Source organism: Pipistrellus hanaki, assembly GCF_964339955.1.
Source record: "Pipistrellus hanaki genome assembly, chromosome: 7".
NCBI lineage: Eukaryota > Metazoa > Chordata > Mammalia > Chiroptera > Vespertilionidae > Pipistrellus > Pipistrellus hanaki.
Window position 1 is genome coordinate 12,205,002 of NC_140509.1, and position 26,765 is coordinate 12,231,766.

At 49.9% G+C, this 26,765-nt stretch overlaps 2 protein-coding genes and 1 pseudogene across 3 annotated transcripts; 1 reads left to right on the top strand and 2 right to left on the bottom strand.

Moving 5' to 3' along the window:
- The first annotated feature begins 2,383 nt into the window (after positions 1–2,383).
- On the top strand, positions 2,384–9,019 carry RPL7L1 (ribosomal protein L7 like 1). Its single transcript, XM_084889540.1, has 7 exons — positions 2,384–2,704; positions 3,445–3,553; positions 4,171–4,334; positions 5,708–5,845; positions 6,556–6,665; positions 6,841–7,054; positions 7,492–9,019. The coding sequence occupies exons 1-6, from the start codon at positions 2,691–2,693 to the stop codon at positions 7,047–7,049; spliced, it is 744 nt and encodes a 247-aa protein (XP_084745666.1). The 5' UTR covers positions 2,384–2,690; the 3' UTR covers positions 7,050–7,054; positions 7,492–9,019.
- Positions 9,020–10,169: 1,150 nt separating this feature from the next.
- PEX39 (peroxisomal biogenesis factor 39) lies at positions 10,170–11,728 on the bottom strand. Its single transcript, XM_084891303.1, has one exon. It carries the CDS (start codon positions 11,003–11,005, stop codon positions 10,346–10,348), a length of 660 nt encoding a protein of 219 aa, XP_084747429.1. The 5' UTR covers positions 11,006–11,728; the 3' UTR covers positions 10,170–10,345.
- Positions 11,729–19,593: 7,865 nt separating this feature from the next.
- Positions 19,594–21,372, bottom strand: LOC311625778 (Krueppel-like factor 17; annotated as a pseudogene). The gene is made up of 2 exons: positions 21,288–21,372; positions 19,594–20,323 (listed from the first exon to the last, which is right to left on the bottom strand). The product of its transcript is annotated as a Krueppel-like factor 17 (transcript).
- Between the last annotated feature and the right edge of the window lie 5,393 nt (positions 21,373–26,765).

Here is a 26,765-nt window from a genome sequence, read left to right on the forward strand (position 1 = left end):
TGTTGTTCCACTTATTTATGAATTCATTGGTTGATTCTTGTATGTGCCTTGACTGGGTGTTGAACAGGCAACTTTGTTGTATTAGAATGACCTTCTATCAATACATCTTCCGAGAGAAACCAAGATGGCGGCATAGGTAACCGCCTAACTGCAGCCTCACACAACAATTTCAAAAAATACAACTAAAATATAAAGTGGACATTATCCAGAACTACAGAAAAGTTGACTGACTGGAAATTCTACAACGAGAAGAAAAGAGAAAACCAGAAGGAAAATCAGAGGAGCTGTAAAAGCCTAAGGTATGGAGACATGTTGAGTGTGCTGAGAGGACGGAGCCGGAGAGGAGGGGCGGCTGAGTGCCTGACTGGTGTTCCCTAGCGGGGAGATAAAAGCTCTGGACTGTGCTGAACCCCAGTTCTGACAGCACTGAACCCCAGTTCTAAGCGAGACCCTGGGGACCCAGACACATACAGATGGAATCTGGGCTATAAGGAGGATGACCTTCTAACCAACTGAGCTACCTGGCCCAGGCCTTCCATAATATATTTAATTATTCCCCAATGATGGACAATTGAAGTGGTCAAGGAAAAAGAGAGCAGCCTCTGAGGACAAGCTACAGAGAATAAGATTCTCGAGGCTGTGAATGGCCATGCCAAGTTCTCATTCAGGAACCTCCCTTTGAAAAAACCCCACGATCATCTCACCCAGTGTGAGAGCGCATGGTCGGAGCTCAGTAAACGTGTTCAGTTAGTGAAGGATTTTTGGCCGAAGACTCCATCCCTTTTCCTCTTATCAGCCTGGTGGGAGGATGGCTTTGGCACCGAGAATAAGGACTCTCTTAGCACCACCTGCTGGCACCCGAAAACCTTCCTGTTTTCCCGTTGGTGCCTCTGAAAGTCCTCTTCCGAGCATGTCCTTCCACACAGCCTGCCTTTTATCTCTCGGGGAAGTTACAACATATTGACTGGTTTTGTTTTTTGTTCAGTATCTAACGGGTGTGCTGCACTTCGGTGATGCTTCTGTGCTTGGCTCCTCACAAAGGAAGACACGCGGGGAGGCGATGAGGGAGGAGCCTCCCGCCACAGTCTGGGACCCTGGCGACTCACTGTCCTTTGACATCTGTTCATCAGGGAGTGAGCTCTGTGCACGGCACCTTCTTTCTGCTGGGACTGGTTACGTAACATACCAACGTGATGCCTTGAACTTGAACTTGGTCAACAAGCCCCTGCCGGCATCCACTGTGGTGACAGGTGCTGTAGAAGACCAGAGACGTCTGAGACAAGTCCCCTACCTTCTGAGCACCTGGTCTAATTAGGGAAACAGTAAGCCAAATGGTACAGGATGAAGTCTCTGGTGGTCTCTAGGAGGGCTGACCGTCAAATAACACCATTGCTCTATCCTTAGGGTACTTGGCAATGCCTGAAGACTTTTTCTTTTCTTTTCTTTTTTTTTTGCCACAACTGGCGTGGGGATGCTACTGGCTTATAGTGGGTCAAAGTTTGGGATGCTGCTAAACGCCCTTACAGCGCACAAGACAGCCCCCCATAACAAATAATTATCTGGGCTCCAAATGGCAATAGTGCCCGTGCTGAAATAGGCAAAAGGAAAGAGAAACCTGCACTAGACCTCTAGGATTAGGGATGAGCCAGGCAGGCACGGTCCCTGCCCTCCTAGTGTCGCGGGGAAGAAATGTGTGAAGGAATTCAGAGAAAGGGATGAGACTACTGTAGAGCCTTGCTAATTAAAATTTATTCCCTAGATCCGAAGCATCTCTTTGAAATGTTAAAATGTTAAAAATGTCGCTACCGACCTGACTCCCCCATCCCCTCCCGAATAAGGACACTATCTGCATTTTCACAAGGTCCTCGGGGGGCTTCTGTGCACATTAATGCTTGAGACGCGATGCTTTATAAAGAGGCCTTGTGTTCCGTCCCGTTGTTGTTAAGACCAGGCGAGAAGGGAGCGTATTCCAGGAGGGAATACTCTGAGAGGACGAGGCGGAATCCCTGGTTTTCGGCCCGGCACTGTAGCCACCAGCGTTGCCTGCTTGCTGTGAGTGTGCTAGGGGCTTCCCATGGAGCAGCTCACATGCCCCCTCCGGAGGCTATTAGGTAGGGTCCATTCTTACACCCGTTTTGTGGGTAAAAGAAACTAAGACATCGACCCAAGGCCCACTGCTAGAGCCGGGCAGACGGAAGCAGAGCTGTCTTTTCCCAGCCTACGTCGTCCTGGAGATCTCCGCCCCGCGAGAGAGCCCGAGCCGCCGCCGCGCGCCCTCCAGGCGGAACCAAAATGCGGTCTCGGGACTGCCGGTCTTTCCCGTAGCGAAGCCCAGCGGAAGCCGGCCGAGCGGCGCCCACTTCCTACCGGAAGTCGCGGGTGCATTGTGGGAAGTGTTTCATTGTTTATAGCCCGGCCACCGGCATATGAGACTATAGCTTGGGTGAAAAGGCTTTTGAGTATTAATTACAGGGCTCTAAAATCCCTGGGAGCAGAGTAAGGAAAGCCTTGTGCAACGTCTGGCGGGAATCGGGGCTAGCACGGCCTCAGCGGGGGCTGCTGCTCGCGGGAGGCTTGCCCTCCGGGTCGGGAGGACCAGAGACGTCTCTATGGTCAAGTAAACATAGAGCGGTGTCTCCCTTTCCCACGTGGCAGGACTGCGCTTGCGCCGGGGCCGCAGCTTTGGAAAGATGGCGGAGGAAGAGTGAGTATTTAGGACTTTGAGTCTGGCGTGGGTCCTAGAGCATCCAGTGCCATCCACGGGTTGGCGGGGAATAAGGATACTTGTGAACTAAAGGAAGAGGATGGAAAAGGCTCCAGATGACAGAGGATGGGGGTGTAGAGTGGGGGTCGTGGGGCTCGGGCGGGCCGAAGGGGCTGTCAAGTTCGGGTTACATGGAGGGGCGAGGTTTGGCTTCCAGGCCGCGGGGCTGGAGGTCGGTTCACCAAGCCCGATGTAGGATTCCCGCTGCGAATGGGTCTGCACCCGCTCCAACCCCTGGGTTTTACAAGGATGTTCTCGCTGCTCGTGTCTATAAAAGGCTGTCAGTAAAATCTACGTTGACATTAAGAGGAACGGTGGCTAAAGGGTTCATGGGTTTTTTTTGTATGTTGTTATTGATTTTAGATAGAGAGAGAAACATCCATCGGTTGCCTCGGGCAGGCACCTCAATCTGGGCTTGTGCCCTGACTGCCCGGGATGACGTTCAACCAGCTTAACCCCATAGACCAGGGCGAAAGGGTTCCTGACGTGTTAGGCTTCCAAGCGGGGGAATGGTGCGGGTCCGCTCTGAGGACTGGAGTCAGAAGCCACAGGTTTTAGGGGAGTCTCGATTCTTAGGAATTTGAAGACAGTGATGTGTTCCGAAGCCTAGGAACTGGTTTGGAAGTCCATTGAAGATACGTTTCCCAGATATTGTCGCTGACCTCAGTTTTTTGTATCAGGCAAAGGAAAAAGATCCCTTTGGTTCCAGAAAATCTCCTGAAAAAGAGGAAGGCTTATCAGGCGCTCAAAGCCACCGAGGCAAAGCGGGCACTTTTGGAAAAGAAAGAGGTAATTGTGGGGACCCAGGAGGATGGAATTGGGATTTACAGTTGTTGATTTTTATCGGGCATGGGATGAACTGGATCTGGTACCCCACCCCCATCAGTCCTATTGTACCAGATATATGGTTCATGTCTTCACTTAGCAAATATTTATCAAACACTTACTGTGGGCAAATTCTGGAGTCATTTGTTCAGGAAAACGTGGGGTGAAAGCTTGTGCCATCTGGGTTCATACCAAGTGATTTGAGAGACTAGACGTGTCACTGGGGGGAAAAAAAATCTTAACATCTTTTTTTAAATGTGCAATTTGCTCAATGTTTTGAGGTAAATATATATTTTGGAGGCAGGGAACAAAACTCGTGCTTGTTTTGAACTCTATGATGCTTAAATGTTAGATTACCAAAAAAAAACACGCCTGTGGGTAAACATTGGTTAACAGCACGGTGAGTGAGCTTATAAAGGACTTTTCTCAGCAGTTCCCAGGTTTTCTCAACTCCATCTTTACGTGGATATCTCACTTTTCTTTGCATAAGAATGAAGGCGTTGGCTCCCTTTGCAGAACTTAAGGGGAAATAAGCTCTATGGAAGTAAGTTGACTGGTGGTGACGGTCTGCCTCTCTGCAGCACAGGAAAGGAAAAGATATCAGGTTTAAGCGGCTGGAATGGTTCCTACATGATGCATGGCGGCAACAGCGTGACAAGGTGCGCCTCAGACGACTAGACGTGAAGCCTCATGGCTTGGAAGTGCCCGATGAACATTCCTTGGCTTTTGTTGTACGCATCCAGAGGTAGGTCACTTGCTAAATGATGCAAGGCTGGGGGCTTCAGATCCCTTTCTTGGGGGATGAGGTGATAATAGGCCTGAGGCCACTAAGGTCAGCTGTGCCGGGAATTCAGGGTTGAGCACAGCATAGGTTTTGTCTTTGAGGATAAGGAAACTGATCTTAGGCAGATATACACTATGTGCTGTGAGGGTTAAGTTCTTCATTGGTGGGGGCGGGAATGGGGGGCAGGAGGCATTGTGTATACAGGTTGAAGACACTTCTAAAGCAGGAGCTTGAAGCAAACATGTCAGGACTTCACCAGTGTTAGGGAAAGGCTTTCCACGGGAGCTGCAGAAAGTCCTGAAATGGGGGAATCAGGGCATCTTTCTAGGAACAACCAGGGTGATGTGGATGGAGCATAATCAGTGCTCAGGAGAGTGACATGAAAATTGGGTTTTGTTTTTAATTGATTTTAGAGAGGAAGGGAGAGAGAAACATTAATGAAGAGAGCTAATCATTGGCTGGTTATCTCCTGCACTGATCCACACTGAGGATCAAGCCTGCAACCTGGGCATGTGACCTGGTTCATAGGTTGATGTTCAACCACTGAGCAACACTGGCCAGGCATTTTTCCTTACTCGTTCCTGCTTGCACATACAACTCTGCCTCTTCCTGTTTCCCCTGCCCAATCACCCAAACCAGAAACCTGTGTATTTAAGTATTTATTAGCCTATGTAGCTTACCAGCCCTCCTACACTGTCAATAATCATATTTCCTGGGCTATCACTTTAGTTTTCTAACTTTCCTCGCTTCTGGTGTCACAATCTCAGATCTGTCCTCTGTACCCAAAAAGAAATCTGATCCTGTCTTCTCTACTTAATATTCTCCTTTGCTTTTACTGTCCACAGAAGCAAGTCCCGCTTCCTTAGCTTGATATACATCGGCCTACACCTCCCCACACACCACAAATTCTGGGACCACCTCTGTTCCCACAGCACAGTGGTCAGCAAACTCAGTCAACAGAGCCAGATATCAACAGTACAACGATTGATATTTCTTTTGAGAGCCAAAAACCGATTTCCACGCATGGGCCACGAAGTTTCAATCACACTGTACGTGCACGCCTGGATGTGGTGTTTTGTGGAAGAGCCACACAAGGGGCCAAAGAGCCGCATGTGGCTTGTGAGCCGTGTTTTGCCAGCCACTGCCATAGCACCCCAGGCATTGCTGCACATTGTGTGGAAATGACCCACTTCCGTAACTGCCTCCTTTGCTGAACTCTGTAAGGCGCAGTCTGTGTCTTGCTCTCACTATGTCCAGCGTTGGCTTACATCTCACAGGTGCGGGCTGGGCTGACAAATGAAACAGAGCCTGACTTTCTCTGCTCTTCATCTCAGGATCAGAGGGGTGAGCGTAATGGTACAGAAAGCCATTGCCAGGCTTCGCCTGAAGAAGATTTTCAGTGGTGTCTTTGTCAAAGTGACCCCCCAGACCATAAAAACGCTGCGTACAGTGGAGCCTTATGTGACCTGGGGGTGAGTAAGGCTTTGTGTGTGTGGACTCACATTAGGTTGTACTTGAGCATGTTGAGAACATTCGGATGCACAGGGTACTGTTCTCCAAGGCTCCCGTTGCTGTGCTGAAAGAACATTTTGCTGTGACCACAGTCACCAGGAATCAGTGGCCAGCCACAGGAACCTTGGAACATGGGGCAGGTAGAGCAAGGGGACACCTGTGCCGCTGGTGATGTGCGTGGATAGTACCATGGCAGGGCTTGTTCCTCCGGGCCACCGCTAAGTACAGTGGGTAAAGCAAAAACTAATTATTGGAGTCTTAAAGCAGAACTAGGAGCTGTGTTTGTGTAAGAGTAATGTTCCTTCAAACATTAAAACCCAGCAAAGACTTGAATCAAACTCTTGCACCATCTTGAGTAGAGGGTCACCTAAGGCCTAAGTCCTAGACTATAAGCCAGGAATTATTTTTGTCTGGAAAATAAACTTTTGGCTGGTAACATTTATGTCCATAAATTGTAATTTCTAATTGGGTAGTCAAGCCGCTCAGGTTTTTTTACCCCCTTCACTGGGTATGCCTTCGCGTCCCAGCCGCGGTGTGATTGCAGGACGCTTCGCGGTGAGGGGAAGGGGCAGTTGGGAGGATCTCCTCAGCCAGGCTGCAGGACTGAGTGGCGATGGAATGCAGTGTGCCAGGGGACAACTAAGGCTGTACTTTATTCTGCCTCGCTTAGATTTCCAAATCTGAAGTCTGTCCGGGAGCTCATCTTGAAACGTGGGCAAGCCAAGGTCAAGAATAAAATCATCCCTTTGACAGACAACACAGTGATTGAGGAGCATCTGGGTGAGTACTGCATCCTAGGGATAAGTTTTGGCAAAAAGCAAGGCTCTGGTGGTCCTGTGTGGGATCCAGATTATATTCTTGAGATCCCAGGAACCCGCCCGAGTGTCCAGTTCTGGTGTGTGAGAGCCTCAGTGTATGCTGGGAAATGTCGAATAACCGCCCTTGTGTTTCTTAGGGAAGTTTGGTGTCATTTGCTTGGAAGACCTCATTCATGAAATTGCCTTCCCGGGGAAGAATTTCCAGGCAATCTCAGGGTTCCTGTGCCCTTTCCACCTCTCAGTGGCCCGCCACGCTCCCAAGAACAGAGTGGGCTTCCTCAAGGAGGTGGGCACCCCTGGGTATCGAGGAGAACGCATCAACCAGCTCATCCGGCAGCTGAACTAGACCAGGTGAGGCGGCACCTGCCCTGTGGCTGGCTTTCTGGGCTGGGCTTTGCCACTTACAAATCCTGTTTGCATTTACCCGTATTTGAGAGGAACTTTGGCGCTGGGGGCGCGAGGAGGCTGGTATTTACAAGTCTAGTGGATGGAGACCTGCTTGGAAGGGCCAATGCCTGGTTAGGACATGGGACTGTGTATTCCAAGAGTTACAGGCTAGAAAATGTTAAGCAGTGAGAAAAAAAAAATCTCTGGATTGGTGTGGTTATTTAGCTTAAGGTGGGGAGAGAGGAATACTAAAAACTAAACAGGAAGGATTTGAAGATCTGAACAGTCTATTTTGTTGAAGGAGTCTGAACTCTTGAAGTGCTCTTTATTGAGGTTAAGTACTCTCAGGTGCCAGGTCACAGTTCGTTTGAATTAACAAACTTGTGTTTTCCTTCCTCCAGAATACCTGAAAGCACACTGCATTGGAAGCATGTGTTTGTATTTTGGAATTATCCAGTATCTTCAAAGAAGATTATTTTCTGCTGAAGCTTCAGAAACCGGAGGGGGAGGGCCAGGGAAACATGGCGGTGATGTCCCACGTCCACAGAAGTCCAGTGTGTCTCCCACGTTGGCCACTGCTGCCACCTCTGAAATCAGCCCAGGCTCATGCCGTGGAGGAGCGGGGCCTGAGTCACATCTCTACCCCAGCATGAGCACAAGGCGGCGTGGACCCAGCCCAGAGCAGACTGAACTCGGGGTTCCTGTTGCCTTGTTTGGAAAGAACTTGAAATACATTTAGAGGAGCACAAAAACGGGGCTCGGTTGTCTCTGCTGTGTCCGTGCCCAGCTTTTCAGTGACGGCTTTGAAAGCGCTCAGGCTTGGCTGGCTCTAACTATCTGGTGGCTTCCTTACCCTGGCTCAGGATTTTAACCTAATGGATTTGTGAGAAGGGAAGGGCCATTTCCCCGGAAAAACATGCATAACACCAGTTTTTGCTCGGGTTTGGGGTGTTCATAGACTCTTCTGAGGGACCCACGCACCTTACAGGAGAAAGCCCTGCACTCAGCATCGGTTGCCCAGGCCTGGCCTTGCCAATCTGGTTCCCTGTCCTGTGGAAGGCCACGGCTTACAACTCCCCTTTTCCCTTCAAGCTAGTGGGTGTTTCCTGCTAAGAACACAGTGGTAGAGAGTGAGCCCCCCCACCGTCTTTAACTTGGGGTATTGTCCCCCATTTATTTCTGCTGGGGCTTCATGATCAATTTTCTGGTTTCCCTCATGATCGGTGCTCTTCTTTTAAGTCAGGAAAAAAGAACCATTTTCCTGGTTTGGCATGGATGAAATTGGCACTATCTAGTCTTTTAGGTCCTGGGCAAGCTTAGTTAAATCCTTTCCTTGCATATTCTAAGCTGCAGGCCCCTCCGGAAGTATTGCTCTCTATTCTGCTTGTAATGCTGTGATAGACCCACAGTAGGACACTAGTGCTCCTGGGATGTTACACTTGAAAAGGGTCTGACCCTGCCTATGTTGTCATAAGTGAGCCTCTTGTCATTCAGTTGCCTCAGCCTGTCATCTAAGCAGCTGGTGAAGGTGTGCCAGGGCCAGGTTAAGACTTAAAATATGCTTAGCCAGCATCGCCTGGTACCTTAAGATTAGCTTTGCTGCAGTTTTGGCTCATTGGGCCCTCAAACATAATAGACTGATGCCTCAAAGTGTGCCAGGTTATGAGGTAATTAGGTTGGTTGGCTCAGAAGTTAACCTGCCAGGAATAAATGTTACTCTTGTACTAGAGAGCATTATGAAATCAGATTAGTGATGTATCAAAACTCATGGGAAAAGAGCATTGTGGAAGCCCAGTTTGTATCCCAGTTCTGTCTTACACTAAATATGGGAATAAGATTTTCACTCTTGCCTGTGAAATGGGGCTAATTAGCCTGTCTGGCTCACATGGTTGTTAAAAGGATTAAGCAAAATAAATTTTTCATTTAGAATTTTGTATCCTAATAAAGAGGTAATATGTAAATTGACCACTCCAATGCAAGATGGCTGGCAGGGGAGGGCAGTTGTGGGGGATGAGGCCTGCATGGGAGGGCAGTTTTGGGCCACCCAGGCCACTGGGAGATTAGTTGGGCATGACTGGGCCAGCAGGGGAGGGCAGTTAGAGGCAATCAGACCAGCAGGGGAGCAGTTTGGTGTCAATCAGGCTGGCAGGGGAGTGGTTAGGGGGTGACCAGGCTGGCAGGCTGAAGTGGTTAGGGGCAATCAGGCAGGCAGGCAAGCAGTTGTGAGAGGGAGATCCAACTGCCCGTTTAGTCGGACATTCCTCGAGTGGTCCCAGATTGGAGAGGGTGCAGGCTGCACTAAGGGACACACACACCCTACACCCTGCCCCCTCCCCCCCCCCCCCCCCGCACGAATTTCATGCACTGGGCCTCTAGTACTACCCTGTTTCCCCGAAAATAAGACAGTGTCTTATATTAATTTTTTCTCCCAAAGTTGCGCTAGGTCTTATTTTCAGGGGATGTCATCTTTCCATGCGCTAGGTCTTATTTTCGGAGAAACACTGTATATATAAAAGCCTAAGCAACCAGAACTACTGGTTGACCAGTTGCTATGACATGCACTGACCACCAGGGGACAGATGCTCTAAGTAGGAGCTGTCCCCTGGTGGTCAATCCCTCACACCTTCCCATAGGTCTGGATCTCTGGCCAGGCTGAGGGACCTCACCTTGTGTGCACCAGGCCTTTAGTAAATAAGGTCATAAAAATTGTGCATGTCTGTAGGGTGTACCATGGTCTACCACCCCCCAAACAAGTGGGACTGTCCTTATTTCTGGGAAAAGCAGGAAGAGAAGGTGCAGGGAGTATGAGCCAAGGGTTCTGGGTTTTGATTGGCTGTTCTTCAACGCCTTAGGATTTCACTTGCTTAATGTATTTAAGTCATTCTGAGGCTAGATTTGACCATCACACCTTTTACTAACTGTCTGGAGAGTGGCTGTCCAAAATCAAAATGCCATTTGAATCCTAAATGCACTTCCACAACCATCAGAATAAGCTGAAGCAGTATGGCAACAGCCATCACCAACATTTCTAAGTTCCCAGTGTGTCCCAAGTTGCACTTTAAAAATGAAAACACATGGATGCACAGCAAATCGTGTGAGATTTGTTTCCATTACATTTAAGGGCTTTTTAACATTTTTGTGAGTACGTGGTACAGAAATACGGACACGAAACAACCCCGTGGTGCTTCCGAGACGCTTAAGTCCAGGTGAGACAGGTCAGGGCGGAAGCACGAAAGACGAGTCAGCACCCAGTGTTCAGTCCGAGTTTGTGCGGGGCAGTGGCCCTCCGGATCTCACAGCTGCAGCCGGATCTCGAGCCCCGTAGGAAGACGTAGTCCTGGGTCCGCCGAGCCGGGCTCCTCCGGGTGTGCCCGCCATCCCCACCCGGGGTCCGCGCGCCGGGGCCGGGGCCGGGGCTAGGGCGGCGGCCGGGCCGGCGGCCTCCCAGGGCTTGGGCCTCCGCGGGAGCCGGGACGCCGTGGGCTCGCCGTGGGTCGCCGCGATCTGGCGCTTTTCCAGGCCCGGGAGGGCCCGGCCCTGCTGCACCAGCTGCAGGAGCTGCGCCAGGGTCGGCGAGGCCGGGGCTGGCTCCGCGGGCGCGGGAGCTCGGCCGGACCAGCGCGGACTGCCGGGCGCGGGCGAGCCCATGTCCGAGGGCGCAGGGGACCGGCGTGTGGGAGGCGAACATTTCCGGGAAGTGTGGGTGCAACCACCCGGCAGGGGCCACGGACAGTACCAAGCCGGCCAGGCAGGGGGAGCATTGAGAATGAGGACTAGCTCTGCTAGTGAAACGCTGGACACACACACCCAGCTAACCCACCCAGGCCTCCACAGTGGACGGCTTTGGGGAAACCCGGAGGCTCGCAATAACTGAACGCGCATGCGGACGGGCTGATGCGGCCATAAGACCCCCATTTGTGCATGCACCCCCTTTCATGCACACGCAGCAGTGCTCCACGTACCGGTACCAGGACACCTGCATATCACAAGGCGGGTCATCACGTCCTGGACCCCGCAGCACCGGACCAAAGTAGCCGTGGAGCTTCTCCGGGGGCCTCCAGAGAGCTGGGAATGAGTGACAGCACTGCGGAGCCTGGCCAGAGCCTGGCTTCCATCAAGACTCCCTGGTGTTCCCCAGGGGCTGAGGAAAGAGGAAGCCAGGCCAGGCGAGCCCCAGTCCCTCTGGCTGCTTGGAAAGCCAGGCCCATGGTTCTCAGGTTTCTAAGTGTATCGGAAGCCAGCCTGATGTGGCCACACCACCTTAGTAATGGAATTAAGTTCATTCCATTAACAGGACACTCTAGCACCAAGTGTCTCCTGAGGACACCACGGATGTAGGAATGCTACATCTCTTCTGTGGTCCCCCTGCCAGAAATGTTCCCTCTGCACCTCGCTTTGAGGAAATGAACAGACAAACCAAAGGGAGATCATCCTGCATAAGGACTGCTGGCCACTTCATAAATGTTAATCTCATGGGAGGTCACTCAGGAGCCCGTGGGCGGGCCAAATACCGAGCATCACCAGGTCCCTAGAAGAAGGAGGGTGTTTGAGGCGGAGGAGATGCGATGATGGAAACAGAGTCAGGCAGATTGAGGGTATATGCTGCCGGCTTTGGAGATGGAGGAAGGGGCTCCTGGAAGCTGCAAAAGGCGAGGAACTGAGGAACACAGCTGGCCACTACTTGGTTCTAGCCCCGTGAATCCCATTTCAGACCTCTGGCCTCCATGTTGTGAGACCACAAATGTGTGTTGTTCTGCCCTAGCCAGTTTGGCTCAGTCGGATGGAGTGTCGGCCTGCAGACCAGAGGGTCCCGGGTTTGATTCTGGTCGAGGGCACAGGCACGGACCTCAGTTGCAGGCTCCTCCCCGTCCTGTCAGGGCTCATGCAGGAGGCAACCAATCAATGTGTTTCTCTGACGTCAGTATCTCTCTCTCTTTCCCTCTCTCTTCTACTCTCTCTAAAAATCAATGGGAAAATATCCTCTGGTGAGGATTAACACACACACACACAACACAAATTTGTGTTTTGTTTTGTTTTTAAATATATTTTATTGATTTTGTACAGAGAGGAAGGGAGAGAGATAGAGAGTCAGAAACATCGATGAGAGAGTCATCGATCAGCTGCCTCTTGCACACCCCCTACCGGGGATATGCCCGCAACCAAGGTACATGCCCTTGACCGGAATCGAACCCGGGATCCTTCAGTCCCCAAGCCGACGCTCTATCCACTGAGCCAAACCGGTCCCGGCAGTTTGTGTTGTTTTTAAAACTTTTTTGAATGTCCTAAAAAAGAAAGCAAGGGAGGAAAAGATTGAGGAAGCGTGTCAGGTTAAAGGAGCTATGAAAATGCAAAGTGTGATCCTGGATTGGATCTAAGTTGGATGGGAAGTCAGTCATGATGTTTTAAATATATTTTTTATTGTTGATAATGTTACATTTGCCCTCCTCCTCCCCCCCCCCCCTTCTTTCCAGCCTCAAACCCCCTTTTCCCCAGGTCTTCACTATCCTATTGCCCATGTCCATGGGCTGTGCATGTAAGTTCTTTGGGAAAATCAGTTACAAAAGTCATTTTACCCTTGGGAAAATTTGAGTATGGTCTGCATATTAGATGATATGCCCCCATGCCAGACCCTCCTCCCCCATCTGCCAGGATACGTTCCAAGACCTCTGGTGGATGCCTAAAACCACGGACAGTACTGAACCCTATATCTGCTATGTTTTACCCCATATGTGTGCACATACCTATGATAAAGTTTAATTGATAAATTCATCTCAGAGATTAGCAGTATAACTAATAAAATAGAACAATTATAACAGTTAGTAAAAGTTACGTTAATGTGGCCTCTCTATCCAACAACTGAGATGGCTACTAAGTGACTAACAGGCGGGCAGCGTATGTGTGGACACGCTGGGCAAAGGGGTGATTCGTAGCCTGGGTGGGACGGTGCCAGACAGCTCCAGATCTTATCACAGGTTAAGGCTGGTGCTTTAAAACATGAATTGTTGTCTGGACGGTGTGGTTCAGTGGTTGAGTGTCGACCCATGAACCAGGAAGTAAAGGTTTCATTCCTGGCCAGGGCACATTCCCCAGGATGCGGGCTCGATCCCCAGTAGGGGGCGTGCAGGAGGCAGCAGATCAATGATTCTCTCTCATTGTTGATATTCTAGCCCTCTTTCCCTCTCCCTACCTCTCCCTGAAATCAATAAAAACATGTTTTTTAAAAAGCCAACAATTTGTGAATTGTTTATTTCTGGAATTTTCTATTTAATATTTTCAGACTATGGTCGCCCTCCAATAACTAAAACCACAGAAAAGGAAGAAGGGAAAATTACTGGGACATTGATTTACTGAGAGCACAAATTGTGGTAAAATTACTAAGAATTGTTTCATCTAAATGGTTTGAAACTTGTCAGAATAAAAAGCTGGACTTGAGAAGCTAGTCTGGCGGAAACTGGCCACACGGGGGGTTGGGAGGGAGACTAAGTCCTTGGAATTTCTCAGATATTAGGGGTGATATTCATGGTGGGCCCTGATAGTTTCTACCAATGAGGTGATTCGTGGTGGCCCCTCGGAAGTTTCAGGATTGAGGCTGGCCACGCCAGAAAAACCAACCATGTTATGACAGGGTGGGGGTTTGAGCCATGTGAGGTCCAGGGAGAAGAGAGAGTCTGGAGATGGAGTTCAATTGCCAGCCAATGATTTAATGAACTGTGCCTGTGTCAGGAAGCCCCAGCACACACTCTAGTCACAGAACTCAGTGGAGCTCCCTGATTGGTGAACACACTGAGGTGTCAGGGAGGCGACGTGCCCGGATTCCATGAGGAGAAGGCACAGAAGCTGTGCATTCAGGACCCTCCCAGACCTCGCCCTATGCACCTCTTCCTGTGGCTGGCCCTGCCGATGCATGCCCTCGTAAAATTATTCATAAGAATGGCACTTTCCTGAGTTTCGTGAGTTGTTCTAGTTGATTATTGAACCTAAAGGGGGTTGTGGGCATCCCCAATTTTTACCCCGTCACTCAAAAGTGCCTGTGGGCTGGGAACCCTTCTTGAATGTGCAGCTGGCATCTGAAGCAAGAGCAGTCTTGCTGGGGACCGGGCCCTGTAACTTGTGGGGTCTGTGCTAACTCTAGGGGATTGGCAGTACACCAGAATTCAGTTGCAGTACACCAGCCGGGTTTTTTAACAGAACTCTGAAGGAAGGGTGAGCAATCAGAACATCTTGATGGAGCCTTGAAGACGTCCCTCATCCCTATAGGCAAAGAGGGCACCTAAGGCTGAGGACTGGCCCCAGGGTGTCATTGGGTTGCCAAGTTGCAGTGCTAATTCAATGCTTAACCCTCTAGTCTCTTAGGCTAAGCTAAGGGCATTGATGGAAATGGGTGGGACACTGAGGTGGGATGGGGCATTTGGATTCCATGGTTGAATCCCCAAATTCTCCTGAAATAGTCTTGTCTGTGGAGACAATCCTCTGTAGGTCTCCTGTCTCCCAGGACATCAGCCCTTCCCGCCTCCATCCCTCCTTGGCTCCAGGCCCTTCGTGAGTTCGATCCCAGCGCAGCCTGCACAGGCCCACGCTAAGAGGAGAATGCCCAGACAGACAGAGTTACAGGTCTTGCCAACCGGCCTTGGCAGGAGCCATGGGAACATGTGTGGGAAACAGACCCAGGAGGGTGGAATGTACGGCTCAGCGAGGCCAAGCTCATGGCCATGGACGCTCATCAGGATTTAGTATTTAATGTATTGGCTTGAGCACCTGGGGGAGGCATTAATAAAAGCCTGAACTTCATGGTAGCCTGTAGTTAATAAACTTGAAATGCCAGGATTTCCCTGGCATGCTCCAGAGGAAGGAATCTGACATCCTAGAGAGATGGGAGCGATGGATTGGGTTTGTTCTGTGCAATCTGTTTAGCCACCTCTAGCCACATAGTTGAAGGGGGTCAGGAAAACACTCCTTTACTAGAGCATGTGGAGGTGCATGGGAGAGAGACATCAGCATTCTTGATTTTCTCAGAGGGCTGTCCTCTGTAGACTGGTAATGCCATGGGGCGTGGGGAGGATGTGTGCCAGGAGGATCTCTGGAACTGGATTCTCTGATCTCAGTGAGAATCATGATGTCCTGGTGAGGTAAAGGCCAGGAGGTGATATTTTTTGGGTGTGTGTGTGTGTGTGTTTTAATATATATTTTTATCGATTTTAGAGAGGAAGGGAGAAACGTGAATCAGCTGCCTCCTGCATGCCCCACACAGGGGATCGAGCCTGCAATCCAGACATGTGCCCTGACCAGGAATCAAACTGTGACCTCCTGGTTCATAGGTCAATGCTCAACCAGTGAGCCACACCAGCCGGGCCAGGTGGTAATGTTTAACAGCCAAAGGCAAGGTAACTACAAAGACCCACAACACAGCGTGGGAAAGAATGGTCTTCAGGTGGACAGCGTGGCAGCTCTGTGGACCATGATCAGCCTCTTCCCCAGGCACTCCAGGGCTTGTTCTGTCAACCATGGTGGCAGGGATGGAAGCTATGCTTTGTCTCAGTAGCATAGTCTTCCCCTCCCTGGGGCTAACCTGCTGTGGCCAGGGCTGAGGGTCCTGCCTACTCACAGCTCAATGCTGAGTCCCCAGGTGGGCACCATTCTCACCTGGTTGTAGACTGCTTTGGCTTCACCTTGCTAGCATGGAAGGGCTGTGCTTTATCTTTGCAAGAACAGACACATTCCAGGTATGCATTCACTTCTGCCTACTTTGCTTTTGTCAGCACCACCATTCATGGACCTACAGAGTACCTTATTGATCCAGCGCCATGGCAGGCCACACACCACCTCCTCCAGCCAAGGCATGCATTTTATAGCCAATAAAACTGTCAAATGAGCTCATGCCCAAAGAATTTACTGGTCTTACCAAAGAACTTACTGGTCTGACCTAGAAGCGGCTGGCTTGATAGAAGACTGGATTGCAGCCGACAGCTCAGGGAGAGCAGAGCCGAGAAGCTACCCCTGCAAGGTGAAGGTGCCTTCCGTCAGGATGCAGGGTGTTCTTTCAACCAAAACCAGAGTCAAATGCATATACAACTGCCCAGCCGGTGTGGCTCAGAGGTTGAGCGTTGACCTATGAACCAAGAGATCATGGTTTGATTCCCAGTCAGGGCACATGCCAGAGTTGAGGGGTCGATTCCCAATGAGTTTCTCTCATAATTGATGTTTCAATCTCTCCCTCTCTCCTCCTTCTTCTCTGAAATCAATAAAAATACATTTTTAAAAACACATTAAACCAATCACTATGCTGTTTAATAATAGATACATGTGTGGTAAAAACAACCAATAAAAGCAAAGGCAAGATTAACCAAAATTCAGGATAGAGGTTACCTCTATGGAGGATAGGGGGATGTGATCAGAGAGGAAGCTCAAAGGCTTCAAATGTAGTAATTAGTACCCACTTTTTCTCAAGTGACATAAAAGGGTAGCTAAGTTTTATTCTTCTTTAATTTGCATACATACAGAAATAATACTTTTGCATAAAAATAGAAAATAGATGAATGAAGTTTGTTTGTTATTCTGTGCTACCTATAATACAAGCCAAAAACCCGGGAGTCATCCGTGACCACGGCCTCAACCAAATCCCATTCGTTATCACTCCTGAAGTTTTCTAATCTCCCACTTCCTCACCTAGTCCTTCAAGGGTCACCCAGAGCACTGCAACCCTTCCCCTCCCCTAAGGCAGACAAAGAAACCCTCTTTCGAATATGATTATCATTTTAGTTTGAATCCACTCTTGCCAACTTGCTATCAGAAGCAAGAGAGAGAAGTAACATTTCCAGGACCACACAGCCAGGAAATGGCAGGATTCAAAATCTACTGATCTTTCCCACCCTTTTGTTGAACAAGATAATACTGGGAAAGGCTTAGCTCGAACCTGGCATAGACAGGGTGATCACTGGTAACGGACAGATGGTTTCTTCTCCTCCCCTCACCACGAAAGGGACCTGGTGCCCAGGCGGGAATAAAAGAGATCTTTGGTGCTGGAAATCTGAGTCCTTGGGGCCAGTAATTGGGTCACAAATGAGCATCCTCTTGTCTCTACTTTAAAAAAATATCACATTCTTCCCCTTGCTTGGAATTTGGGTGGAGGACACCTGGAGGCCTGGCCCGTGTGCACTGGGCCATTAGAACAGACCAAGGTGCATGCAGAATGGGGACGGGGGGGGGGGGAGCGTGGGGGGGGTGCGGGGGGGAAGGCATAGCTAAGGTGCTGGGACTTCCCCAGCTGCCCAGAATAAGTTAGAGGCCGCAGGGGTTCAATTCTGGCCTTGGCAGCCTGTTCAGAATTGTGTTATCTTTCTGCCCTACAGCAGGCACGACCCAGGGCAGACATCCAGGACATGGGAAGGCTGGCTCTTCAGGTCTGACTCGGGCGCCTCCTTGAGAAGTCCTGTCCCTGGCACACCGCTGCCGTTCCCATGCCACCCACCGCGAAGCCCCTCGGCTGTGACGCTCTCTGAATTGCAGGCTTAAAAGTATTTGCTGCGTCTGGTCAGTGTGGCTCAGTTCACGGAACATGGTCCTGTGCACTGAGAAGCTGCCGGTTCGATTCCCAGTCAGGGCACATCCCCAAGGTGGCGGGTTCACTCCCTTGTCAGGGCACAGACGCCCGTCTGACCTCCCCTTTAGGTGCTCCTCCTCTCCGTGGCCGCTGCACCTAGGTGGCCCTCTCAGCCCGGGACCAAATGGTTCCTGGACCGCAGGAGCCGGAGCTGATCCATCTCACTGTGGCCTCCCCTGCCAGTGCTGGGCATCAGAGCGGGCACAGGCAGCATCTGCGGAAGGCATCAGGTCTTAGTGAAGAGAGGTGCCTCTGGAGGAGACAGGTCCCGGTTGGGATCCCAGCTCTGCCACTTGAGAGCTCACTTGAGAGCGTGGGTAAATTCCTTTCTATTAGTTTGCTGGCTGAGAAGCCCAGAGATGAGGTTTTGAACTACCTGGTTGAGCTGTCAGGAGAGCCATATGCTCAGGTAGCTGGTATCTGAGCTCTGTAAGGAGGAGGCGAAGCTACAGTGGGTTTGTCCTTCTCTGCCCAGTCTATTGTCCTCCGCCCCCAAGTCACCTAGAAAACGGAGCCTAAAACAAGAAGGAAGTGCCAACGTTTTATCCAGATGGTGTAAACCCAAGGCACTGAGGGGGAGGGAAAAAAGGCAAGGCGGGGGAGAGGGGAGGTGATGCAAGGTGATAGCAGGTGGGATCCTGCCACCACAAGCCGAGAAGCACGGCAGGTGTGCTCACTGGCTGCTTGGGAGACCGCCCAGTTGGCTGTACGTTTGGAGAGACAGTGCCTTGCAGCGATTCAGGGAAGGGAGGGAGGAAGAGGGAATTTATCTTCTGGGTCTCTCCCAACTCCCATCAGTCCAATGTTACCCAAGAGGATTAACTCCCCTGCACCTCTGTGTTGCTCGTGCCCGCCTGAGATGCCAGATCCCATGCCTGCGGGGGGGCATTCCATCCAAGTCTGGAGGCGGGGGGAGACAGAAACTCTGGGCACGTGGCTGACGAGGCTGGACAATCTGACTCAATGCAGATGTGTCCCAACCAGGCCCAGAGCACTCTCTCACCAGAAGACCTTTCCAAGGTCACATGGCTAGTAAGTGGCAAATTCAGGATTTGAACATGGTCTGGCTCTGGAAATTGGAAGATTACGATAAGGAATTTGGATTTTTTTTTGTAGCAGACAAAGGAGAGTCACTGAATGGTTTCAAGTTGGGGGGGCGACATAAAAAGCTTTAATAAATAAATAAATAAATAAATAAATAAATAAATAAATAAATTTCAGAGAGGAAGGGAGACAGAGAAAAACATCAATGATGAGAATCATTGATCAGCTGCCTCCAGCATGCCTCCTATTGGGAGGATTGAAACTGCAACCCAGCCATGTTCCCTTGACTGGAAAGGAACCCAGGACCCTTCAGTGCACAGGCCGATGCTCTATCCACTGAGCCAAACCAGCTAGGGGGCCTCCCCCGCCCCCCTGCCTTAGGGCAGAGAGCTTCCCTTCAGCTTTAATTCCTCAGGCCTTGGGGAAATTCCCAAGATACTAACAGCTTTCTTTAGAAATAAATTATTAATGAGAGAGAGAGAGAGAGAGATACATCAATTTGTTGTTTCACTTATTTATGCATTCATTGGTTGCTTCTTCGTGTATGTGCCCTGACTGGAAATGGAATCAATAACCTTGGTGTATTGAAACAATGCTAACCAACTAAGTTGCCTCCAGAACTTTTTGGTTAAGCTCCCAATCTCTACTTTGCTTCATCTTCCCATGTAGCTAAACTCAGCAACAGTAGGTGGCCCCAAAGAGGCAAGGGCACCCAAGACAGTTTTTGAAGAGTCCCTGATGGGGGCCCAGCTCTTATGGGCTTCATTCAACACTGCCTCATAATCGCTCTCCTTCCGGACAGCTGGCCAGAGGCAGGCAAGGTCTGGGCAGAGAAGCCAAGTGAGGGGAAGAGGAGATGGACCTAGAGGTCAGGAGCAGAAGGACCATCCATCTGTTCACCGTTGGCTTGTAGATTGGGGGATCCTGGCATCTGAAGATGTGTCCTTTGGTGTTGCTTGAAATGGTCAGATCTCATCAATTCTTGGCTGCACTGATCACATGCATGTGGCGGTAGCTGGTGTGTATTCACATATATCGTCCAAGCTCATCAGAACGGAAGAAAGACCACGTGCAAACTTCCCACTCACATGTATAGGGCCTGTCACCTGTGTGTGTGCGTTAGCGATTCAGGAGGCAGGAGCTCTTGGTGTAAGCTTTCCCACAGTCCTCATGCTGGGAGCCCTTTTGGGGCCCTGCACGTCTGCTCTGCTCTCTGGGGAGCAGGTGTGGGCTGCTCAGGGAGGAAGGGGTCTTCCTGAGAGGCTGGCCGGCTAACCAAAGAGTCCTGGGATTCTAACGTCAGCAATAATGGGTTCCCAGCGGGGGCCATCCCACAGCTGTGGGCATCTCTGGGGAACAACATCTGAGCCAAAGAGGGGAGCCCTGCCAGGCCCAGGCAGAAGGCATGGTTGGGGCAACAACATTCAAGATATTAAAGAGTCTCTGTTAGAAGGTTCTGTGGGGGCCAGAATAATGCATTACTGGTGTCCTAATGTGGGACGTTGTGTCTGCTGGCCCATTGGGGGGCATGCTTACATTCCCACTGAAAGTCATGGCCACCCCTGGAATATTGGGCTCTCCTAAGGACTCATCTGGGGCCCCTTAAAAATCATCATTCCTGCCGAAGCTGGTTTGGCTCCGTGGATAGAGTATCGGCCTACGGACTGAAAGGTCCCAGGTTCGATTCCAGTCAGGGGCATGTAGCTTGGTTGCAGGCACATCCCTGGTGGGGGATGTGCAGGAGGCAGCTGATCAATGATTCTCTCTCATCGATATTTCTAACTCTCTATCACTCTCTTTCTTCTCTGTGAAAAAGCAATAATATATATATATATATTTTTTTTTTAAATCATCCTGCCGAAACCAGTTTGGCTCAGTGGTAGAGCGTCGGTCTGCGGACTGAAGGGTCCCAGGTTCGATTCCGGTCAGGGGCATGTACGTTGGTTGCGGGCACATCCCCGGTACGGGGTGTGCAAGAGGCAGCTGGTCGATATTTCTCTCTCATCGACGTTTCTAGCTCCCTATCCCTCTCTCCTCCTCTCTGTAAAAAATCAATAAAATATATATTTTTTTAAAAAAAATCATCCTTCCTGGTGGAGAGGGAGACATTCCCTGACAGTAAGCCATCTGGGAAGGAGGGAGTCTCTGGGGGGCAGCAGTCACACCACGCTCAAGCAGAAGCACCCTGAACCGTGGCCCCATTTCCTTTGCATTCTGCCTGAGCTCCTGAGCAGAAGCCAGGGGGCCCCCTCCAGCCGTGCACCCTGAAGGATGTGTGGAATGCCTGCTGACCCTCTCCATTCCATTTCTCACTCCACCCCGCCAACAGGCAGAGAAGGGGGTCGCCGTCTGGTCTGGTTGATTAATCCCAAGCACCAGGGAAACTGGGTTGAGACTGCACAGTCGAGGTTGGCACTAGACCTGGCGCCCAGAGGACTCACCGAAGGGCCTCGTCACCACCCTCTGCCCAGGGCCCTGGTCAACAGAAACCTTCAGCAACCCGAGAGAGCCGAGACCGCCACGGACTCAGACCCTCCAAGTGACACACCTGCCAACCACGGAGCTGGCGAAGGTTGAGGAGAATGTGTCCTTGGGCGTGAAAGGTGGCCACGATGATACATTCAGGCCACATGCCCCCCATTTCCCGCTGCTGACTTCTGGGAAGAACTCTGGCTGAGTGCTGGGGTGCCAGTTGAAACCCCTCCATCACGGAGCAGCTGATGGACACTGTGCCCTCCGTGCTGGGTGCAGGGGCTTTGTAACTTGGATCAAGGACAAGAGGAGCTTCCCTGAGATTCACCCTCCTCTGCCCCAGCCCCGCCGACCCCGCGCCCTGGTGAGCTGAGCCCACAACCCGGGCATGTGCCCTTGACTGGAGTGGAACCTGGGACCCTTCAGTCTGCAGGCTGACGCTCTATCCACTGAGCCAAACCAGCTAGGGCTTAAGGCCCACATTTTTTAAAAAAATTTTTTTGCCCTAGTGGCTAGGGCAAACTCATTAGTCAACAGAGCCAAATACCAACAGTACAACGATTGAAATTTCTTTTGAGAGCCCAATTTTTTAAACTTAAACTTCTTCTAACACCACTGCTTCAAAATAAACTCGCTCAGGCCATGGTATTTTGTGGAAGAGCCACACTCAAGGGGCCAAAGAGTCGCATGTGGCTCATGAGCCACAGTTTGCCGACCACGGCCCTAGCCGGTTTGGCTCAGTGGATAGAGCGTCAGCCTGCGGACTGAAGGGTCCCAGGTACCGGGCCCTGGAACAGGCAGGATATGTTTTATTCCATGTACCTGGGTTGTGCGCTCAAACCCCAGTAGGGGGCGTGCAGGAGGCAGCCGATACAAGATGCTCTCTCATTGATGTTTCTGTCATCTCTCCCTCAAATATTTTTTTGTTTGTTTTAGAGAGAGCCATTGATTTGTTGTCCCACTTATTTATGCATTCATTGGCTGATTCTTATATGTGCCCTGACGGGATATAATACGCAACCTTGAAGTATCAGGGGCCGCACTCTAACCAACTGAGCTATCCAGCCAGGGCGAGGCCCGCACATTTCATCGTGTAGGTGCACCTTAGCTTGTTAGCTATGTCCCTGTTGAACATTCAGGCGATTTCACTGTTTACTATAAATATTATTGTTGGGTTTTTATTTGACCAATGAATAGGTGCCCCGGTCGGTGTTACTAGAAGAGACTTCTTAATAATTTAGCACAAACACATGCTGACCCTGTTTGCTCCGCTGGCTACACTTTCCTAATTGGGTATGTCAGGCACACACTCAGTACCTGGTGATATCACAACTTCTCTGTAAGCACTGCTACTTCCCTTCGTTCTCTTTCACGTCCTTTGTAGCTCATCTCAGGTTAACAAGGGCCCTCCGCTTCCTACCTGTGCAGGTAAAATAAATAAATAAATAAATAAATAAATAAATAAATAAATAAATAAATAAATAAATAAATAAAATGGGGGGCCGGACCCTCCGATGAGGATTCACATTTAATTGCATTCTCCCAAAAATCACATGCAAACAGCTTTGGAGAGAGGCAGGCCTGTGAACACACCAGCTCCGCCGCTGGCCTGCTGGAGAATCTTCGGTGGTGCAACCTGGCTTTTCTGAGCCTCAGTTTCCCCGACTGTACGACCGGGATGAGGATGCCCTGGTGATGGGGTGGCTCTGCCGACTAAGTGAGATGTCTGTGACCAGGCCTGGCTCTGCGCAGCCCGTGGCCAGTGGCAGGCTCAGTCCCAAGTGAGGAGCTCAGCGCAGGGTTCAACTGGGGAGCTCAGGCAGCTATGGGGACATCTTCCCCGCCCTGGGCTGGAGCATCGTTAGGACCAGTGGGGCTCCTGGAAGGAGGGAGCCCCTGTGTGAGCAGACAGAGTCAGCTCCCGACGGCCACGGAGCTATGCAAGGTGCCCTAAGCAGTGTGTGTTGTGTGTGTGTGGGGGGGGGGGGGCCCACCTTCCTCTCCCTGGGAAGGTCTTGAAGCCATCTGTAATGTGGTAACCTCCCGGGCTGGAGGGCGGGAGAGTCGTTAGGGACACCTGCCTCCCCCCACCCCCTCGCAGTGGGAACCCGTGGTGACTGAGCACCTGCCTCAGCTGCTCCTGGGAGAACGTGGCCACAGGGCCTTCCAGGCTGCCCTGCAGGGAAGGGCGGAGTGGAGCCCAGACTGGAGGAGCTTTCCTCAGGGCATCCGAGGGTGCAATCAACACGAGGGTTAAAAAGGGAAAATCATGGCGACTATTAAAATAATCAAAGGGAAAGGAAGTGAAGCTGGCACCAGAATAAAGAAATCAGAGCCAGAAAGACATAAACCCGCCAATGTAAGACATTAACACGCAATAAAAACATCTCCCAAATAATGGGGACGTTGGGGGGGGGGGACTATTTATTAATAATCTTGGAATAATCGATTAGCTCTCTGGGGGGGAATTAGATAGACATCTTCTATCATACAGCAAAATTAGCTCCTGATGAGTTAAGTTGGGGGTGCAGAGAGTAACCTACACACGCACAAAAGACAGTAGAAGTGAGACTAGGTCCTGGCGGGGTGGAGGTGGGGGGTTGGGGGAGGGGGGGGTCGATTGGTTAGAGTGTGGTGCTAATGCACCGAGGTTGCGATTCAATCCCTGGCCAGGGCACATGCAAGAATCAGCCAGTGAGTGCATGGATGTGTGGACAACAGATCCATGCTTCTCTCTCTCTCTCCATCTCTCTCTCTCTCTCTCTCTCTCTCTCTCTCTCTCTCTCTCTCTCTCTCATCAATTTTTTTTTTTAAGTGAGACTATATCAATTCTCTAGAATGGGTAATGGACTCTCTAGGCTTAAAAGGCATGAGATAAATCCCAATAGGGAAGATGGATATGTTGGTTCCTACGAAATAAAATACTTCAGGTTAAGAAAAAATAAAAAAGTGAAATTCGTGCAACCGCTGTGGCTCAGGAGTTGAACATCGGCCTAAGAAACAGAAGGTTACGGCTCGGTTCCTGGTCACATGCTCAGGTCGCAGGCTTGATCCCTAACGTGCAGCTGTTTCAATGATTCTCTCATCACTGCTCTCTCTCTCTAACTCTCTCTATCTCTCTTTCCCTCTCTCTTCCTCTCTGAAATCAATAAAAAAATATTTTTAAGTATAATAATGTTACATGCAATAAACCTTAATATTTCACAAAAATCAATTTTAACTATAATAATGTTACATGCAAATAAACACCAATTAGTCAAGAAAAATAATCTTACATATAATATTAGATGCAATAAACATTATTTTAAGAATAATAGGATTTTAAGTATAATAATATTACCAAACCTATACTAACATAGTATGATATCATGAAAGTTATAGGAAATATTAAAAATCTGCCAATAACAGGATTAATTCTTTTATATTCTAGAATATTTTCTTCCCTTCTGGCTCTATTTTTGTTCATCAGTTTATGTTGTTCATCATATTCCACAAATGAGTGAGATTATATTATAATTATCTTTCTACAACTGGCTAATTTTACTTAGCATGATGCTTTTTAAGTCTATTTTGTCGGATATGAGTATTGCTACTCCAGCTTTTTTTTTCTTTTCCATTTGTATGGAAAAATTTTTCCATCCTTTCACTTTCATCCTGTGTGAGTCTCTTGTTCTGAGGTGGATCTCCTATAGACAGCCTATAGTTGGGTCATGGTTTTGTATCCATTCAGCTACCCTACACCTTTTGACTGGAGCATTTAATCTACTTACATTTTGGGTTATTATTGAGAGGTACTTATTTATAGCCATTTTAATTCTGCATGGCAAGGTTTCTCTCTCTGTTTCTTTTCTCAGAAATCCCTTACAGTAATCCCTTTAGCATTTCTTGTAATGCTGGCTTGCTGGTGATGAATTCCTTTAGCCTTCTTGGGTTCAGGAAGCTCCAGACAGAAGCAACTGCTCTACCCTGTAGGGCAATTCTGAGGGCACACCTGAGGGCAATTCAAGTTGGAATCCTATTAGCCTGTAGGCAGAGGCAGTTTCTGGAGGCACTGAGTCTTAGCCTGATCCAATTAGTCAGAAACTGCCTTTAACACTATCTATTTTGAATGATAGCCTCGCTGGTTATAGTAATCTTGGTTTCAAATCCTTGCTTTCCATTACCTTGAGTACTTCATGCCATTCCCTTCTGGCCTGTAGAGTTTCTGATGAGAAATCAGGTGTCAGCCTTATGGACACTCCTTTGTAGGTAACAGCTTTATTTTCTCTTTCGGCCTTTAAGATTCTCTCTTTGTTGTAATTTTTGGTATTTTAATTATGATGTGTCCAGGTGTGGGTCTGTTTGGGTTCTTGTTTTGGTTCTCTGTATCTCCTGAACTTGTATGACTTTTTCCTTTAGTATGTTAGGGAAGTTTTCTATCATTATTTCTTCAACACCTTCTTTATTCCTTTTTCCCTATTATTCTAATATTGGCACACCTATTATTCTAATATTGCTATGTTTCACATTGTCCCACAGCTCCCTTAAGCTGTCCTCCTGTTTTTGAATTGTTTTTTTCTTTTTGGTTCTCTAATTTAGTGATATGTTCAACTCTGTTTCATTGATTCAATCTGCAGTTTCCCCTAATCTGCTGTATATTCCTTGCAATGTGTTCTTCATCTGTGTTATGTCATTCTTTATCTCAGACTGTTTTTTCTCAAAGCTCAGAGGGCACAGAGACTCAAGGAAGCTGGCCCTGTCATTGACTCCACACAAGGGGGGGAGGGGGAGGGAGTATTGGATCATACTTTCCCAGCAACACCCTGGGGAGACCAGTAGCACCACTGGTCCAGCAGGCTGCTCTGGGCGGCCCGGGGACATCCACGCCACAGCGCCCCGCGGTGCCTGGGCTGAGCCACTGGAGGAGCCTCTGGGAAGGGCGGTGCTGAAGGAACAGGGAGCACGCCGCCTACACCCCTCATGGAGCCCCATGTTCTATCACCACAAGAAGCCTCTTCAGGAAACAAAACAAACAAAAGCTGCTTCAGTGCGTGGCTGAGTTGACGGTCAGTGAATGCTTGTGAAATGAATAATGACCCTCACTTGGTTAATCAGAGTAAGCTTGGGGTGACCGTCAGTGCTCTTGGCGCTGAGCACACTCCCCTTCCTCTGGGATCCTGGCCCTGCTCACCTCAGTGGTGTCTGCACAGACTCCCCATCAGGCCCGGCACCCGCATTCCCGGGCTCCCAGGCTCCTGGGCTGCACGCCCCACCTCTCACAGAGCGTGGGCAGGGTGAGGAGCCAGAGGGGCCTGGCCTCCTGCTTGGCCCCGAGTAAGGAGACAGGAGGCACAGTGCCCTCCCCAGCCCCCAGCCCCACGGTCTTACCCTCAGGAAGCCCTCCTCCTCTGGGAAGCCTTCCCAGATTTCTACCCAATTGCCTCCTCTAAACCAGAGAAGACAGGAATGAAAACACTTGTCCTTTGCTTGTGCCATTGAAGTTCTCCTTTAATTGTGCTCAGTGTTCTGCATCTCAAATGTCCCAGGATGCCTGTGTCAATCTCCGCCCTCAGGGGCTCCCAG